The sequence below is a fragment of the Scyliorhinus torazame genome, chromosome 6 (genome assembly GCF_047496885.1).
Source record: "Scyliorhinus torazame isolate Kashiwa2021f chromosome 6, sScyTor2.1, whole genome shotgun sequence".
NCBI lineage: Eukaryota > Metazoa > Chordata > Chondrichthyes > Carcharhiniformes > Scyliorhinidae > Scyliorhinus > Scyliorhinus torazame.
In genome coordinates, this window is record NC_092712.1 from 37,262,968 (window position 1) to 37,282,193 (window position 19,226).

General features: G+C 47.8%; 1 protein-coding gene across 2 annotated transcripts in view; it reads left to right on the top strand.

The window, feature by feature from the left end:
* LOC140424755 (activin receptor type-2B) overlaps positions 1-19,226 on the top strand; it is a 771,495-nt gene that overhangs the window by 193,963 nt on the left and 558,306 nt on the right. For both annotated transcript variants that reach the window (XM_072508132.1, XM_072508134.1), the window contains exons 6-7: positions 11,334-11,477; positions 13,344-13,492. In XM_072508132.1, the coding sequence (XP_072364233.1) occupies positions 11,334-11,477; positions 13,344-13,492 (293 nt within the window). The remainder of the gene's footprint in view (positions 1-11,333; positions 11,478-13,343; positions 13,493-19,226) is intronic.

Consider the following 19,226-nt stretch of genomic DNA (forward strand, 5'->3'; position numbering starts at 1 on the left):
CTGGGATTAACCTAGTGAATCTCCTCTGCACACCCTCCAGTGCCAGTCCGTCCTTATAGTCGTTCTTCTCCTTCTACATTGAATGTAGGAATTTTAAAAATATATATATTTTATTGTAGACATTTTCAAATATATACATAACAAAGGAGACAAACAATTGCAGCAACAGCAAACCGGCACAATGCCCTTATCCAGCTCCTAAAAGAAATCCCCCCCCCCCTACCCCGCTGCCACCCCTTTGCCAACCTCCCCATTTTTTTTAACTTTTAACCCAAACTTCCAGCCCAAACAGAAAATGACCCCCCCCCCCCCCCTCGCTGATGAATACTCAATATTCCTTAAAGAAGTCAATGAGCAGCTTCCACCTCGAGGTGATCCCCCTCCTCTGCACCTCGGGAGGCGAACTTGATTTTCTCTAAGTGCAGGAACTCTGCCAATGTCCCGGCACAACAAATTCCAGCTGCGGGCTATCAGGGAGGCGAAGGCCAACTCGTCAGCCCCTCTTTCCCCCCCCCCCCCCCACCTGCACTCACAGATCCTCCGACACTCCCAAACATTGCCACATCCGGACTCGGAGCTACTGTTGGCCCCAAACTCTTTGACGTTATATCTGCAAATCCTACCCAAACCTCTCTCTCCGTGCCCCCCCCCCCCCCCAACCTTGGACATGCCCAAAGTATGTGGACATGTTCCTCCTTCCTCATAAAGATAAAGTCCCTCAACTGCAGATACCTGAACTCATTCCCCTTCGGCAATTGATATGTCACCTCCAGCTCCTCTAAATCTGCAAACTTCACTCCAACAGGATATAGATATTTTTAATATAGATTGTATTATATATATGTGTTTGTTGCAGTGATGTTATTAAAAGCCTGGGTTAAGGTATATACTGTTGCAGTAATAAATCCTGGTTCAACATACAGGCAGATGGTGAGCCTGCAAAAGATGCAGTTGAGATGTTGTAAAAGTGAGATCATCATTCACCCCAACCATGTGCTTGTTTACAAAGTGATACCCAATGGAACTTCTGTTATGATTGTTGAAGATTACCTGCAGAGTCGATAATTTTAGACTTGAGTAAGCAGGGCACGGTATCTGAGTGGGATAAAGATGATGTAATTAATGGGAGGAACCAGATCTGTTTGTAGTTTTGCAATTTGATGTGGGTCTGGCAGTCTGATGGGAGCTTTTAAGTTGAACAGCAGTTTTTTACCGAATTCTACCAGTTTGAGCAGTAGTCTTACTAGACAGAAGAATTTGCAGGCTTTTGCTAAAAGGGTCTCTCTCTCTCAAGTATCCTTGTATTGGCAGTGGCATGTGACCTGTAATAGACCTTGCCTAATTGGATATAGTGAAGTTACAAGGTAAAAAGCATTTAAAAGAATTAATAATTGCTTAACTGTTAATTGAAAAGTTATTTTCTGTGATGTTAATGTGTTTAATCCTGTGTTAAGAATGAAGTTTGTTTTAATATAACATATCCCTATTGTTCAGTGGAATGACTTTGGAGTGAAGTATTCTTTCCTCTCAACCTTTACAAATTTAAAAATTGTTAGGGTTTCTTGTCCGGTGTCCTGGTATAAATTGGGGTCTGGTCCGGTACAGCAGCAACATAGCCTTAAGAAAAGGAAGAGTGTGCATTATGGAATGTAACTGCTTCAGAACAGGCTGGGTAGCTTAGAATCATAGAATTTACAGTGCAGAAGGAGGCCATTCAGCCCATCGAGTCTGCATCGGCCCTTGGAAAGAGCCCCTACTTAAGTTCCACCCGAACCCCTTTATCCCTGTAACCCAGTGACTCACCTTTTTGGACACTAAGGGCAATTTATCATGGCCAATCCACCTAACCTGTACATCATTGGACTGTGAGAGGAAACCGGAGCACCCGGAGGAAACCCACGCACACACAGGAGAGAACATGCAGACTCCGCACAGACAGTGACCCAAGCTTCCAGGCTCGATCCCAAGTTAGCTGATTTCCACTGGGGCAATGACTGACCATCGGGATTCTATAGTTGACAGTGGTGCCATTCTACAGTGGGGAAGGAGAGAGTTTCTGGTGAACCCTCTGGAAGTACAGAACCAGGGACAGCTACAATCCTGCTGCTGTTATCACCGTGTCAGAAAATTGCTATCACGTAAATAATAACAAACAAATGGTGGGTGGGCAAGTGCCTGTGGGGAGTTCAATACATTCTGGAACTGGCTGCAAGAAGAAACTTGCTCGAGACTTAATAAACACTTTGGCTCACGTGCGCATTTGCGATTTGCTGAGTTATAGACACCTCTACTCGTCTGTACTTATACAAGGTACACAAAATTAGCATTCAAGTGCAGCAAGTAATTATTGTTTTGAACATAGAACATACAGTGCAGAAGGAGGCCATTTGGCCCATCGAGCCTGCACCAACCCACTTTAAGCCCTCACTTCCACCCTATCCCCGTAACCCAATAACCCCATCTAACCTTGTTGGACACTAAGGGCAATTTTAGCATGTCCAATCCACCTACCCCTGCACGTCTTTCGACTGTGGGAGGAAACCGGAACACCCGGAGGAAACCCACGCAGACACTGGGAGAACGTACAGACTCCACATAGACAGTGACCCGGTACAGTGAAGGGTCACTAAATTGGTCCCTAGGATGAGAGGGTTGTCCTATGCCGAGGGGCTGAGTAAATTGGGCCTATATTCCCTAGAGTTTAGAAGAATGAGAGGTGATATCATTGAACCATTCAAGATTCCGAATAGCTCGACAGAGGAGATACGGAGAGATTGTTTCCTGGGCTAGGGAATATTGACCATGGGGGCAGTGCCTCAGGATAAAGGGCCGAATATTTAGGACTGAGATGAGGAGAAATTTCTTCACTCTAAGGGTTGTGAATCTTTGGAATTCTCTACACTAGAGGGCTGAATACATCTTGGGCTGGGATAGACAGATGTTTGGGGACATGGGGAATTAAGAGAGCAGCCCACTCACTAGCCTAGATTGTGTATCACTGCCTCAGGGACTAGGGGAAGAATCCTATGGCCACGCTGCACCGGAAAGCAATTCGCCGTGGTGCAGTGTGGCCAATAAAAGCCGGGAGACCCCGCTTCTGAAGATAAATAGTCTACCGAGGCTTCTGTTCCTATTCCGGTGTTTGCCGGTGTTTCTACCGAAGGTGTTTTTTGTGGGGGGGGGTGGAGTGATTGATTTCATCCGTCACCTGGGTGGGCAAGGTAGCAGGATTTGGAAAAAGGAGTCCAAATGCATGAATCCTAAATGGTTGGTAGGCAGGTACAGTAAGTAATGAGGAAAGCTAATCATAGAATCTACAGTGATGACCAGTGGAAGGTTGTTGACTAAAACAAGAGCATTGGGCTGAGTGTGCAGAAGGAGACCATTTGGCCCATCGAGTCTGCACCGGCCCTTGGAAAGAACACCCTATGTAAGCCCACACTTCTACCCTATCCCCGTAACCCAGTAACCTCACCTAACCTTTTGGACACTAAGGGCAATTTAGCATGGGCAATCCACCTAACCTGCACATCATTGGACTGTGGGAGGAAACCAGAGCACCCAGAGGAAACCCACGCACACACGGGGAGAACGTGCAGACTCCGCACAGTCACCCGAGGCTGGAATTGAACCCAGGTCCCTGGAGCAGTGAGGCAGCAGTGCTAACCACCGTGCCACCCTCAAATGCTTTAATTTATTGCATGGGAAATTGATTACAAGAGTAAGAAGGTTATGTTTCAGTTGGACAGGGCTTTGGTGAGACCACCTACCTGGTGTATTGTGTACAGAATTGGTTTTCTTCATAAAGGAAGGCTTTCAATGCATTGCAAGCAGTACAGAGAAGGTTTGCCAGACTAATAGCTGGAATGGAAGGGTTGTCTTTATGAGGAAAGGTTGGACAGGTTTGACTTGTATCTGCTGGAGTTTGGAAGAGTAAGAGATGGACCTGATTGAGATGAGGAAAAGGTTTTTCTCCGAGGACAGTAAGACTCTAGAACTCTTCCTCAAAAAGGGGTTGAAGCAGAGTCTGTGAATGTTTTTAAGACAGAGATAGATAGGTTCTTAAACTTAGACAGAAAATGCTGGACAATCTCAGCAGATCTGACAGAATCTGTGGAGAGAGAATGGAGCTAACGTTTCAAGTCCGGATCAAGTCTTTGTCATATCTAGATAGCTTCTTGATGAGCAGGGGGGTGGGGGAGAAGGCTATCGGCGGTAGGCGATGAGCAGGGGGGTGGGGGAGAAGGTTATCGGGGGTAGTCGATGAGCAGGGGGGGTGGGGGAGAAGGCTATCGGGGGTAGGCGATGAGCAGGGGGGTGGGGGAGAAGGTTATCGGGGGTAGGCGATGGGCAGGGGGTGGGGGAGAAGGTTATCGGGGGTAGGCAGGAATGTGGGGTTAAGCGTAAAATTCAGACCAGCGTAGGGATTAGCATTTGATATTCAGTTGATAAATACATAATGGAAGATTCTTCGAAAGGGAGAGAGATGATTTAGTAGATTTTGTAACCAGCTCGTGCATATTGAAAATGAAATGAAAATCGCTTATTGTCACAAGTAGGCTTCAAACGAAGTTACTGTGAAAAGCCCCTCGTCGCCACATTCCGGCGCCTGTTCGGGGAGGCTGATACAGGAATTGAACCGTGCTGCTGGCCTGCCTTGGTCTGCTTTCAAAGCCAGTGATTTAGCCATGTGCTGGTGGAATTGTTAAAAAATTTACCGACACCCTGGTGACTTTCCAGAACGTTTGGTTTTCTTGATGACCGGTGGAAGGTTGTTGACTAAAAAAGAGAAAATTGGGCTGTGTGTGCAGAGTACTTTGGTACAGAATAATGTGGATGCAATTGGATTTCAGTCAACTCAAAGCCACTTTGCTGAGAGATGAACAATTTGTGCCATGTTTTCGCCATCAACCAATACAACAGCCAGTCTCCAAATCTTCATACGACAGCAACTTTAATGGCTAGTTCAGCAATTAGACACATCCAAAAAAACAGAACAGTGTGAACGACAGCAAAACATTATATGCTGAAGTGGTTCCACATCCAGGATCTTGGGAGGACCCTTTTCACTGTCTCAGTTCTAATTCGCTTCTTCAGGTTTCCTTTGCCTAGAGGTTAGGAGAACACTTTCTACTTCAGCTCCGAAACGTGCCATGTGAAAGTAAATTAGATGTGATTTGGTAGATTGGATTTCAGTGCTGTCTTTGCAGGCACATTACTGCTACTGTCTACACGAGCACTGAAACTTTAAGCCTGTGATAGATTCCGATCAACCACAATTTAGCCAACAAATTATACAGAAATTTGGGCTGGGTTATTTATTTTTGTGTTGTCTTTTTTTAAAATTAATTTAGAGTACCCAATTCATTTTTTCCAATTAAGGGGCAATTTAGGGTGGCCAATCTACCTACCCTGCACATCTTTGGGTTGTGGAGGCGAAACCCACGCAAACACGGGGAGAATGTGCAAACTCCACACGGACTCGGAGCCAGGATCGCACCTGGGACCTCGGTGCCGTGAGGCAGCAGTGCTAATCACTGCGCCAATGTGCTGCCCTATTATTGTTGGTTTGTCTTAATAGCACTGCAGCTTGGGTCTCCACGTTTAAGAAAGGGTATCGTTGTATTGGAAGTTGCACAACAAAGCTTCATTCATTGTGTCCTTGGGATGAGGGTGCTGCCCTATGTTGAGGGGATGAGCAAATTGGGCCTATATTCTCTGGAGTTTAGAAGGATCGGAGGTGATCTCATTGAAACCTACCAGATTCTGAGGGGACTTGGTGGGGTGAACGCTGAGAGATTGTTTCCGCTGTTCGGGGAATCTAAAACACGAGGCACTGCCTCAGGATAAGGGGGCCGATCATTTAGAACGGAAGCGAGGGAGAATCGTTTCATTCAAAGGGATTTGAATATTTGGAATTCTGATCCCAGGGGGTTTTGGATGCTCCATCGTTGAATATATTTAAGGCTGCGATTTTTGGTGTCTCGGAAGTAAGGGATATGGGGAGTGAACGGGAAAATGGAGTCGAAGACCAAGATCAGCCATTGAATGGTGGAGCAGGTTCAAAGGTTACATGGCCTATTCTTCTGTCCTTGTGTGGAAAAGAGCCGAGGTGAAAACCTTGAAGTTTGCAACATGGAGATTTTGTGTATTTTTTTATTTATTTATTCATAGAATTTACAGTGCAGAAGGAGGCCATTCAGCCCATCGAGTCCGCACCGGCTCTTGGAAAGAGCACCCTACCCAAGGTCAACACCTCCACCCTATCCCCATAACCCAGTGACCCCACCCAACACTAAGGGCAATTTTGGACACGAAGGGCAATTTATCATGGCCAATCCACCTAACCTGCACATCTTTGGACTGTGGGAGGAAACCGGAGCAACCGGAGGGAACCCACGCACACACGGGGAGGATGTGCAGACTCCGCACACAGTGACCCAAGCCGGGAATTGAAGCTGGGACTCTGGAGCTGTGAAGCAATTGTGCTATCCACCATGCTACCGTGCTGCCCTGGTAGCATTGTGGACAGCACTCTATTCACTCTACATTGGCTCGGCCAGCATTTATTACTTGTCCAAAATTTCCATTGAGAAGGAAGGTGGCAGCGAGCTGCCTTCTTGAACCTCTGCAGGCCATTTGTTGTCGGAACCACCACAGTCCCGTTAGGAAGAAAGTTCCCGTGTTCTGCCCCAGCCACAGTTAAGGAACAGTAATTAAGTTCCAAGTCAGGATGGAGCGTGGCTTTCTTTATTCTTTCACAGGATGTGGGCGTCGCCGGCTGGGAGGGCATTTGTTGCCCGTCCCTAATTGCCCGTGGTTTGCTCAGCCATTTCAGAGGGCAGTTAGGAGTCAACCACATTGTTGTGGGTCTGGAGTCCTGTGTAGGCCAGACCGGGTAAGGCTGGCAGATTTCCTTCCCTGAAGGACATTAGTGAACCGGATGGGTTTTTGGCACAATCTATGATATATGTCATGGTCAGCATTACTTAGGCGGGCTGTATACTCCAGGTTTATTCATTGAATTCAAATTCCACCAGCAGTGGATTTGAACCTATGCCCACAGAGGGTTAGCCTGCGTCTCTGGGTCACCAGTCCAATGATAGCGCCACATCATCTTCTCTGGAGGGGAACTTGCAAGTGGTGGTGTTCCATGCATCCACTGCCTTTGTCCTTCTAGGTAGCAGAGGTGAAAGGTTTGGAAGGTGCTGTCTCGGGAGTCCTGGCGAGTTGCTGCCGTGCATCTTGAAGGGGCATGGAGAAAATAGAAACCAGTCTGGGACATTGAAATAATCTTGTCGGACTCTGGTTATTCATGAGAGGTGGCAGTGGCACTAGTAATGGAACTAATTCTGTCGGAGTTCCCTGCATTGTGTGGCTCGCTGAGCTGAACACGAGCATAGAATTAGGAGTAGACCACTAGGCCCCTCGAGCCTGCTTCGCCATTCAATACGATCATGGCTGACCTGATTGTAACCTCAACCCCACGTAGCCACCTACTCCTGATAACCTTTCACTCCCCCCTTACAAAGAATCTATGTCCCTCTGCCGTTAAAAAAAAATATTTAAAGGCTCTGCTTCCACCGCCTATTGAGGAAGAGAGTCCCAAAGACACTCAAACTTCTGAGCGAGTATTTTGCCCAATCTCTGTCTTAAACAGGTGTCCCCTTATTTTTAAACAGTGGCCCTGAGCAGTCCATAAGACATGGGAGCGGAAGTAAGGCCATTCAGCCCATCGAGTCCACTCCACCATTCAATCATGGCTGATTTCAACTCCATTTACCCGCTCTCTCTCCATAGCCCTTAATTCCTCGAGAAATCAAGAATTTATCAACTTCTGTCTGAAAGACACTCAACTTCACGGCCTCCACCGCCCTCTGTGGCAATGAATTCCACAGACCCACCACTCTCTGGCTGAAGAAATTTCTCCTCATCTCTGTTCTAAAATGACTCCCTTTTATTCTAAGGCTGTGCCCCCGGGTCCTAGTCTCCCCTGCTAATGGAAACAACTTCCCTACATCCACCCTATCTAAGCCATTCATTATCTTGTAAGTTTCTATTAGATCTCCCCTCAACCTCCTAAACTCCAATGAATATAATCCCAGGATCCTCAGACGTTCATCGTATGTTAGGCCTACCATTCCTGGGATCATCCGTGTGAATCTCCGTTGGACCCGCTCCAGTGCCAGTATGTCCTTCCTGAGGTGTGGGGCCCAAAATTGCTCACAGTATTCTAAATGGGGCCTAACTAATGCTTTATAAAGCTTCAGAAGCACATCCCTGCTTTTATATTCCAAGCCTCTTGAGATGAATGACAACATTGCATTTGCTTTCTTAATTACGGACTCAACCTGCAAGTTTACCTTTAGAGAATCCTAGACTAGGACTCCCAAGTCCCTTTGCACTTCAGCATTATGAATTTTGTCACCGTTTAGAAAATAGTCCACGCCTCTCTTCTTTTTTCCAAAGTGCAAGACCTCGCACTTGCCCACGTTGAATTTCATCAGCCATTTCTTGGACCACTCTCCTAAACTGTCTAAATCTTTCTGCAGCCTCCCCACCTCCTCCATACTACCTGCCCCTCCACCTATCTTTGTATCATCGGCAAACTTAGCCAGAATGCCCCCAGTCCTGTCATCTAGATCGTTAATATATAAAGAGAACAGCTGTGGCCCCAACACTGAACCCTGCGGGACACCACTCGTCACCTGTTGCCATTCCGAAAAAGAACCTTTTATCCCAACTCTCTGCCTTCTGCCTGACAGCCAATCGTCAATCCATGTTAGTACCTTGCCTCGAATACCATGGGCCCTTATTTTACTCAGCAGTCTCCCGTGAGGCACCTTATCAAAGGCCTTTTGGAAGTCAAGATAGATAACATCCATTGGCTCTCCTTGGTCTAACCTATTTGTTATCTCTTCAAAGAACTCTAACAGATTTGTCAGGCACGACCTCCCCTTACTAAATCCCACACTAGGCTGTGCTGCCAGATGTGTGGCCTGTGCACTTTCTGATAAAGCTAACTGTGAGTTGTGGTATTGCAGGGGTGGTCATGTTTATTTAGCCTCTTGAGTGTTTTGTTTGCAATGTATCATTCAAAAAAACAAATCTCCACTTGTGCGAACGGTGAATGTTTCCTCCCCTGAAGGGATCCAGAGTCCCACACACAGTAGGAAGATGTCATTTTTGACCATCACTGCATGTTGTACCTGCTGATGTTCCTGTTGGGAGCAGAAGGCGGGATTGAAATTAGTCTCGGTGACCCTGTGCGCCGGGTGGGGGGGGGAAGAGAGAGAAAATCAGCCGTCACTGGGTGCTGGAGCACGAAATGCGTGCCTGGTGAGGAATCATAGAATTTATAGTGAGGACTGGGCTGCGCCTGGCTGGTGATGCCAACTCTTATTAGGCAGCTTGCCTACACCGAATCGAGGAATTGTTAAGAACATAAGAACTAGGAGCAGGAGTAGGCCATCTGGCCCCTCGAGCTGCTCCACCATTCAATGAGATCATTGCTGATCTTTTGTGGACTCAGCTCCACTTTCCGGCCCGAACACCATAACCCATAATCCCTTTATTCTTCAAAAAACTATCTATCTTTATCTTAAAAACATTTAATGAAGGAGCCTCAACTGCTTCACTGGGCAAGGAATTCCATAGATTCACACCCTTTGGGTGAAGAAGTTCCTCCTAAACTCAGTCCTAAATCTACTTCCCCTTATTTTGAGGCTATGCCCCCTAGTTCTACTTTCACCCGCCAGTGGAAACAACCTGCCCGCATCTATCCTATCTATTCCCTTCATAATCTTATATGTTTCTATAAGATCCCCCCTCATCCTTCTAAATTCCAACGAGTACAATCCCAGTCTACTCAACCTCTCCTCGTAATCCAACCCCTTCAACTCTGGGATTAACCTAGTGAATCTAGGGGCAGCACGGTAGCCTTGTGGATAGCACAATTGCTTCACAGCTCCAGGGTCCCAGGTTCGATTCCGGCTTGGGTCACTGTCTGTGCGGAGTCTGCACATCCTCCCCGTGTGTGCGTGGGTTTCCTCCGGGTGCCCCGGTTTCCTCCCACAGTCCAAAGATGTGCAGGTTAGGTGGATTGGCCATGATAAATTGCCCTTAGTTTCCAAAATTGCCCTTAGTGTTGGGTGGGGTTATGGGGATAGGGTGGCGGTGTTGACCGTGGGTAGGGTGCTCTTTCCAAGAGCCGGTGCAGACTCGATGGGCCGAATGGCCTCCTTCTGCACTGTAAATTCTATGATAATCTATGATAATCTATCTCCTCTGCACACCCTGCAGTGCCAGTACGTCCTTTCTCAAGTAAGGAGACCAAAACTGAACACACTACTCCAGGTGAGGCCTCACTAACACCTTATACAATTGCAGCATAACCTCCCTAGTCTTAAACTCCATCCCTCTAGCAATGAAGGACAAAATTCCATTTGCTTTCTTAATCACCTGTTGCACCTATAAACCAACTTTTTGCGACTCATGCACTAGCACACCCAGGTCTCTCTGCACAGCAGCATGTTTTAATATTTTATCATTTAAATAATAATCCCTTTTGCTGTTATACCTACCAAAATGGATAACCTCACATTTGTCAACATTGTATTCCATCTGCCAGACCCTTGCCCATTCACTTAGCCTATCCAAATCCCTCTGCAGACTTCCAGTATCGTCTGCACTTTTTGCTTTACCACTTATCTTAGTGTCGTCTGCAAACTTGGACACATTGCCCTTGGTCCCCAACTCCAAATCATCTATGTAAATTGTGAACAGTTGTGGGCCCAACACTGATCCCTGAGGGACACCACTAGCTACTGATTGCCAACCAGCGAAACACCCATTAATCCCCACTCTTTGCTTTCTATTAATTAACCAATCCTCTATCCATGCTACTACTTTCCCCTTAATGCCATGCATCTTTATCTTATGCAGCAACCTTTTGTGTGGTAACTTGTCAAAGGCTTTCTGCAAATCCAGATATACCACCTCCATTGGCTCCCCATTATCTACCGCAGTGTTAATGTCCTCAAAAACATAATGAAGGCATAATGAAGCCATTTGGCCTGTCGTGTCTACACCGGCTCTCCGAATGACCCTTCTGCCTCACATGGACAAGTCCGTGACCAGCTCGGTGAGTTTCGGTGAGGGGGAACCATGAGCTAGCTGCCTCAGGACAGAGAGGAGCGAGAGAGGAGGGCGAGGTCAGGATCCTCCACTGAAGACAGCTAACCTTTATGCTACTTTTGTAGCAGGAATAGATTATTGACTAATTTTATGTTATTTGAGGCACTTATTGTTTTCTGCGTTTTTATTTTTGAAAGGACAAGCTATCCTGGCAGAACGAACGGGATATTTACACCACTCCCGGAATGAAACATGAGAATGTGCTCCGCTACATCGGATCTGAAAAACGTGGATCGAACCTCGAAATGGAGCTCTGGCTCATCTCCTCCTTTCATGAGCGGGTAAGGACATTGCAGGCATTAGACTGGGCGTGATTCACCTCACCACCTCCGTGTTCACACTGACAAAACGCTGGCTGCCAGGCTGGTAACACCTCATTTTAAAATTCCCACCTCGAAGGTTCAGGATTGGAGCGGGGGGGGGGGGGGGGGACTTCGTGGGTGAAGATGGAGACAGGCTCGCTTTTTTAAATTTAGAGTACCCAATTCATTTTTTCCAATTAAGGGGCAATTTATCGTGGCCAATCCACCTATCCTGCACATCTTTGGGTTGTGGGGGCGAAACCCACGCAAACACGGGGAGAATGTGCAAACTCCACACGGACAGTGACCCAGAGCCGGGATCGAACCTGGGACCTCGGCGCCGTGAGACTGCATTGCTAACCATTGCACCACCATGCGGCCCTGGAGGCAGGCTCTTGTAGGGGGTTGGGGTTGCAGGCGCTGGCAACGGCACCGCTCCCGATGGCCCTAAGGAAGTATTCGGTGAAGGTTCCGGGGATGGGAAGATAGGGGGATTAAGGAAGTGAAGGATCTGTTTGTGGGAGGGACATTTGCGAGTTTGAGGAGCTGGGCGAGAGGTTTGGGCAGGCGAGGGCAAAAGTTTTAGGTATATGCAGGTGGGGGACTTGGCGAGGAAGCTGTTCACGACCTTCCCCTGATAGTGCTTGCCTCCTCGTTGTTGGAGATGCTGCTGTCAGTGGAGGGGGGGAGGGTTTGGAGAGGAGGACTGTCTCGGCGATTTATGCGGGGATTTTGGAGGAGGATGGGTGTCAATTGGTTGGGGGGGGGGGGTTAAGGCTAAGTGGGAGGAAACGTTGGGCGTGGCGCTGGAGGAGGGTTTGTGGTGTGAGGTGCTGCAGAGGTTAATGCCTCGACATTGTGTGCGAGGCTGGGGTTGATACAGCTGAAGGTAATGTACAGGACGCACCTCACGGAATCTAGAATGAGCCAGCTGTTCGAGGGGGTGGAGGATGTCTGTGGGCAGTGCGGGAGGGTCCCTGTAAATCATGTACATGTGTTTTGGTCCTGCCCGAAGCTGGAAAGGTTTTGGAGGATGGTGTTCAGCACCATCTCGGGGGTTTTACATGTGGACGTGGAGCCCGGTCCCATAGAAGCCATATCCGGGGTGCCGGAGCGGCAGGCAGGTGCAGGGACAGATGTTTTACCTTCACCTTGCTGATGGCTCATAGGCGGGTCTTGTTCGGATGGAGGACAGCTCCTCCACCCTGTGCCTCGGTGTGGCGGAGGGACCTGCTGGACGTTTTGACCCTGGAAAAGGTGAAATTTACTCTCGAGGGGTAGGGGCGAGTGATGAGTTCTCCAATTGTTGGGTTTGTTTATCATGCATTTTCAGGAGGTGGCTACTGCTGACTGTTGTGGGTGTGGGGTTTGGTAGGTTAGGGGTGTTTTGTGAAGTTGTTGAAAATTGTAAAACTGTTGGAAATTTGTGGAACAAAAATACTTTCAAACAAACAAATAAATAAAATAACATTCCGGTCCCGGTTTCCAAATGTCCCCCAGTCCTGCAGCTGCCCAGGATATCTGCGCTCCTCCAATCCTGGCCTCTTGCGCATCCTCAGTTTTAATCTTTCCCACCATTTCTGGCAAAGCCTTCAGCTGCCTAAGCCCTAAGCTTGGAATTCCCTCCCTAAACCTTTCCATCTCTCTCTCTGTCTCGGACTGTGGGAGGAAACCGGAGAACCAAAAACCAGAACCCCAGAGTATTTGTTCTTTCCTTAGCTTGAGGGAGAAAAGTAGGGAAGATAAATAAACACCTTTCCAGATTTTTCCAGTAAGTTCCACTTTTGGCGCAGCGATGAGCAAGCCCGAATGCACTAAACTCGTCTTGTTTTTTTTTAAACACAGGGCTCGCTGTCTGACTATCTGAAGGGGAATGTGATCAGCTGGAATGAACTTGGTCACATCGCGGAGACCATGTCTTGCGGGTTGTCTTTCCTTCACGAAGATATTCCCCGATGTAAAGGAGAAGGGCCGAAGCCTGCAATCGCCCACAGGTACTGAGGGAGGGGGCTATTGTCATTCTAAAGATCCAGTTGACGGACAGTGCCGGGATATAACTCCTCAATAACGAAAGACTTGCTTTTGTGCAGCGCCTTTCATGACACTGTACGTCTTGACAGCCACTGAGGTAGTTTGGAAGTGTAGCCATTGTTCTAATATAGGAAACGCCGCAGCTAAATTGTGCGCAGCCAGATCTCTGATAAAGACCAAATCATTATTTGTTTTTAATGTACTGATGTTGGTTAAGGGATTTTTGGGGTAACTCTTCTGTCTTTCTCCCCCTCCCCCATTTGGCCCCTTGTGGGTGACAGGTGAGGATGGAATGCAACCTACCTGGTAAACTAGCCTGAATTTTAGTTTGAGGGGGGGGAGCTGGGATTCAATGGCCATTTCGGTGAAAAACCCTGTGATTAAATGCAGCAAGGGGAGGCAAGACGTGTAGCAACCTCTGCACTTTTTTTCTTTAAACGTCGTGACAATATCAGGACAGGAGTGGGCATATAGCCCGTCAAGCCATTCACTTTGAACATGGCTGTTTTGTGCGCATTTAGCTCCCTTACCCCATATCTTCCCATACCAAACAAAAATCTTCACGATCATGAGCGTGAAAAATCCAATTGACCCCATCACCTTTCAAAAGAAATAAATCCAGATTTCTATCACCCAAGGGAATGCTGCACTTGTTAAATAGCAAACCAATGACTGAACCGATTCAGGATGACGAGGGCATGTTTTTTGCAGCTGAAGACCATAGGAAGACTGTAATAGTTGGTCATTGGTGACGAAAGGGGAGGGGGTGGGTAGGGGGAATGCACGCTTTTGGAACAGTTCGGCGCGCAGGGCGTCCTGCTCTGGAAGGACTCTGGTATGAGCGAGCACCTTCACTTGCCGAGGCCTTTCTTCAGCAGCCTCGCTTCTGTTTGTTTCAAAGTTGCTATCCTGGTCCCCCCCACCTTCCAGCTGTCTCTGGTTGGCAGCCTCCTGCCCCCACACCCATTAGTCAGTGTCAGCCAGGGAGACCTGTCCTTTCAGTTGGTCAATGAAGCATTTGCGAGGTGCACCTCAAACTCACTTACCCGACTGTAGTTATTATCAGATAACAGAGTATTGACAGCGCAGGAACAGGCCCAACTGGTCTGAGCCACTACTGCACAGGAACCTTCTCCCACTCCTCTTCACCTAACTATTGGTAAAATCCTTTGATCACTTCCTTCATCATGTGCATACCTCGCTTCCTCTTAAATACGTCCAAATTATTCACCTCGACCAGTTGGTAAGATCTGGTCAGGGACATTTAACATTTAAAGGGAAATCTGAAAATCTACCAGCGTTAAACCAAAGCAAACTTTACTGAATATAAGAGACCTTTTTTTCACACAAAAAACAAGCACCATTAGCTTAACAATATGATTCAAGTCTGCATATACATACAGATGTCTTATGCACTCAGCTTTACTTGTATACTTTGTATCTTAAAGTTATATTCCAAAAAAGGTTGCATTCTTCATAAAAGGTTACGTACTTCAAAAACAGGTCATATTATTTTAAGAAGGTTATTTTCTAAAACACATGAACCATGAACTAGGTATTACTAACATGGGGTCGGTTGGCTGAACGGCTGGTTTATAGAACATAGAACATAGAACAATACAGCGCAGTACAGGCCCTTCGGCCCACGATGTTGCACCGAAACAAAAGCCATCCAACCTACACTATGCCATTATCATCCATATGTTTATCCAATAAACTTTTAAATGCCCTCAATGTTGGCGAGTTCACCACTGTAGCAGGTAGGGCATTCCACGGCCTCACTACTCTTTGCGTAAAGAACCTACCTCTGACCTCTGTCCTATATCTATTACCCCTCAGTTTAAAGTTATGTCCCCTCGTGCCAGCCATATCCATCCGCGGGAGAAGGCTCTCACTGTCCACCCTATCCAACCCCCTGATCATTTTGTATGCCTCTATTAAGTCTCCTCTTAACCTTCTTCTCTCCAACGAAAACAACCTCAAGTCCATCAGCCTTTCCTCATAAGATTTTCCCTCCATACCAGGCAACATCCTGGTAAATCTCCTCTGCACCCGCTCCAAAGCCTCCACGTCCTTCCTATAATGCGGTGACCAGAACTGTACGCAATACTCCAAATGCGGCCGTACCAGAGTTCTGTACAGCTGCAACATGACCTCCCGACTCCGGAACTCAATCCCTCTACCAATAAAGGCCAACACTCCATAGGCCTTCTTCACAACCCTATCAACCTGGGTGGCAACTTTCAGGGATCTATGTACATGGACACCTAGATCCCTCTGCTCATCCACACTTTCAAGAACTTTACCATTAGCCAAATATTCCGCATTCCTGTTATTCCTTCCAAAGTGAATCACCTCACACTTCTCTACATTAAACTCCATTTGCCACCTCTCGGCCCAGCTCTGCAGCTTATCTATATCCCTCTGTAACCTGCTACATCCTTCCACACTATCGACAACACCACCGACTTTAGTATCGTCTGCAAATGTACTCACCCACCCTTCTGCGCCTTCCTCTAGGTCATTGATAAAAATGACAAACAGCAACGGCCCCAGAACAGATCCTTGTGGTACTCCACTTGTGACTGTACTCCATTCTGAACATTTCCCATCAACCACCACCCTCTGTCTTCTTTCAGCTAGCCAATTTCTGATCCACATCTCTAAATCACCCTCAATCCCCAGCCTCCGTATTTTTTGCAATAGCCTACCGTGGGGAACCTTATCAAACGCTTTGCTGAAATCCATATACACCACATCAACTGCTCTACTTGTGATGCAGAGCGACGCCAACAGCGCGGGGGTTGCCCCTCGTATGAGGTGTAGTGACCGTCCGGTTAAATCGCCCACCGGTCAGCTCTCAACGGGGAAGAGGAGCCTCTGGTCCTCTGGGACTGTGGTGATATCAGTCCATGTTTTTATTCTCAATGCACCGTTTGTCTTAAAGAAAAAATTAGATGATTAAACTACTTTCAGTTTGTTGTATCGATTCTGAGAGAATTAGTTGCGTGGAAACATTAAACAAGAGGAACTTGGGACGAGCGTTTCGCCCAGTGCTCTGACCGTGTGAACTGCTGGAGGGGGTGGGGGGACAGACCGGGTGTCTCTGGTTTCGAAGGGAATTTGTTTTACTGTTGTCAGTCTATTTTCTGCAAGACTCTCTTCCATGGTCCAGCTCGGCAGGAGGTTGACAACAGGTAGAAATATCAGGTAACCAGTCGTCAATTGACAGCGTAATCTAATATTAACCTGTCACAGCCTTGAGATTCCCGACACTTGTGTGTGGGGGAAAGAACATTTATCAAGAAATTTGCACAATCTCACGTATATAAAATCTCGAGGGGCTGAATGGCTGGTGCCGCACTGACTCTGTGGGTGGAATTGCCCAACTGGTGGGACGTCCCAATACCGGAACCGAAAGCGGGTCCCAAGGTCCGCGCGGGCAGGCAACAGAACCCCGAGTGGCATTTTAACAGCAGGCAGTTGCCGCCGGGGGTGCCGTCCAATTGAGGACAGGGACACGTCTGCCAGAGCTGCTGGCCCAATCGATGACCGGCAGCTCGGCAGCGCCGCCATTCGAGGTGGCCATCGCTGAGACTGCAGGGAGCCACCATATTGAGGCCTCGTCAGAAACCAGACAGGTTTGTTTTTCAATAGCGTGCTGGGGCCAAGCAGGCAGGCCCCAGGAATCGGAGGGGTGAACCATTTAGTGGCAGCATTGGAGCCATGGGAGGCCGTTGCCAATGTGAGGGGAGGGGGGAGGGGGGGGGCCCTCTGGAGGTGAAGGAGTGGCCATTAAGGAATTCTACCTCCCGCCCCCACCACCAAGGTTTTACCTAGCCGTCTACACAGAAGGCGAGGGCCTGTCCCGACACTGGTAAAATATCGGTGGGGGCAGTAGGTTACCGATAACTGTCCAAGTAATTGATTTAAGTGGCTGCCTGTCTCCGGCCTGTAGGTGGTTACGGCACTGGGATTCCCACCATTGAGTTGGGAATATCCTGTGGTGGCGAGATGATGTCAGACTCCCTTACATGATCAATAATAACCTTTATTCGTGTCACAGGAAGGCTTACACTCCGGCACCTGTTCGGGTACACTGAGGGAGAATTCAGAATGCCCAATTCAACTAACAAGCATGTCTTTTGGGATTTGTGGGAAGAAACCGGAGGAAACCCACGGGGAGAACGTGCAGACTCCACACAGACAGTGACTCAAGCCGGGAATCGAACCTGGCATCCTGGAGCTGTGAAGCAACAGTGCTAACCACTGCGCTACCGTGCTGCCCAGTTTATTGCCAGGAGGCTGATAAAATCCAGCTGCACAATTCTTTGGCTGCACTATTGCTAAAAAGGAACACTGTCAACTACGCTCAATTGCCCCTTAAATGTCCAAAAGGCTAGGTGAGGTTACTGGGTTACGGGGATAGCAAGGGCTTAAGTAGGGTGCTCTTTCCAAGGGCCGGTGCAGACTCGAAGGGCTGAATGGTCTCCTTCTGCACTGTAAATTCTATGATCATTTCAAGATTCTTAACCCTATATATTTGGGGTTACTTGTGAATAAGTAACATTCTATCATTGTGGCATGGGGAAGTAGTTGTTGCTGGTAAGATCGAATTTTGCAATTTTATCCATATTCCTGCAGAACCTCTGAGCGAAACGTCTTTACCAGTTAAATGGGCAATAGAGAAAAATGTTTTTTTTTGGACAGTGAAATGCTGCCTCCTGGAGCTTTCTTATTGTAATTGCAGATCCCAGCCTCTGACACCTTGTTCCTAAGTTGCATTTGCCGTTCGGGGGGCGCTTTCTCCCTAAAACCGCAAGCCCCTTGGATGTACACGTGGGCGGGGCAGTCTTGGTTATTTACACCACGTAGCCGCCTGTGTGCTGTGGTTGTCTCTCTCTCTCCCTTTCTTCCCCCCCCCCTCTCCCCACTTTGTGGATGAGGCATTAAACTAAAGTACTATTTTCTTACAGGCTGCAGGAAGGAGGTGGGGTGGGGGGGTGATGGGGAGGTGATAAAAGATCGCTTGGCACTATTTGAGGACAAAAGAATTTTCCTTGGTATCCTGTCCATATTTAGCCCTCGATGAACACATCTGGAGGGTATCACTTTGCCATTGAGTGCCTGCAGTGAACGTTTTGCCTGCGCTGTTACAACAGTGGCTGTGTCTTTTTTTCACAGGCACTTTGGGTCATCCGACTCCGATGCTCTGCGGAACCTTGCCAAGGTTCCTTCAAGGGGCTGGTTTAGCACACTGGGCTAAATCGCTGGCTTTTAAAGCAGACCCAGGCAGGCCAGCAGCACGGTTCAATTCCCGTACCAGCCTCCCCGAACAGGTGCCGGAATGCGGCGACTAGGGGCTTTTCACATTAACTTCATTGAAGCCTACTCGTGACAATAAGCGATTTTCATTTCATTTCAACAGCCCCTTCCAAACCCATGACCACTACCATCCTGAAAGACGAGGGCAGCAGATACCTGGGAAGCCCACCACCTGGAGGTTCCCCTCCAATGAGTCACTCACCGCCCCGACTTGGAGGTTTACTGCCACTCCTTCACAAGAAGGCAGCTCTTATGGGCAACTAGGGATGGCTGATAAATGCAGGTCTAGCGACCGACACCCACATCCTGGCAATGAATTTTTAAAAACTTTCTTTTGAGCTTCTTTCTTACCATTTTGGGTCAGGATGTCCT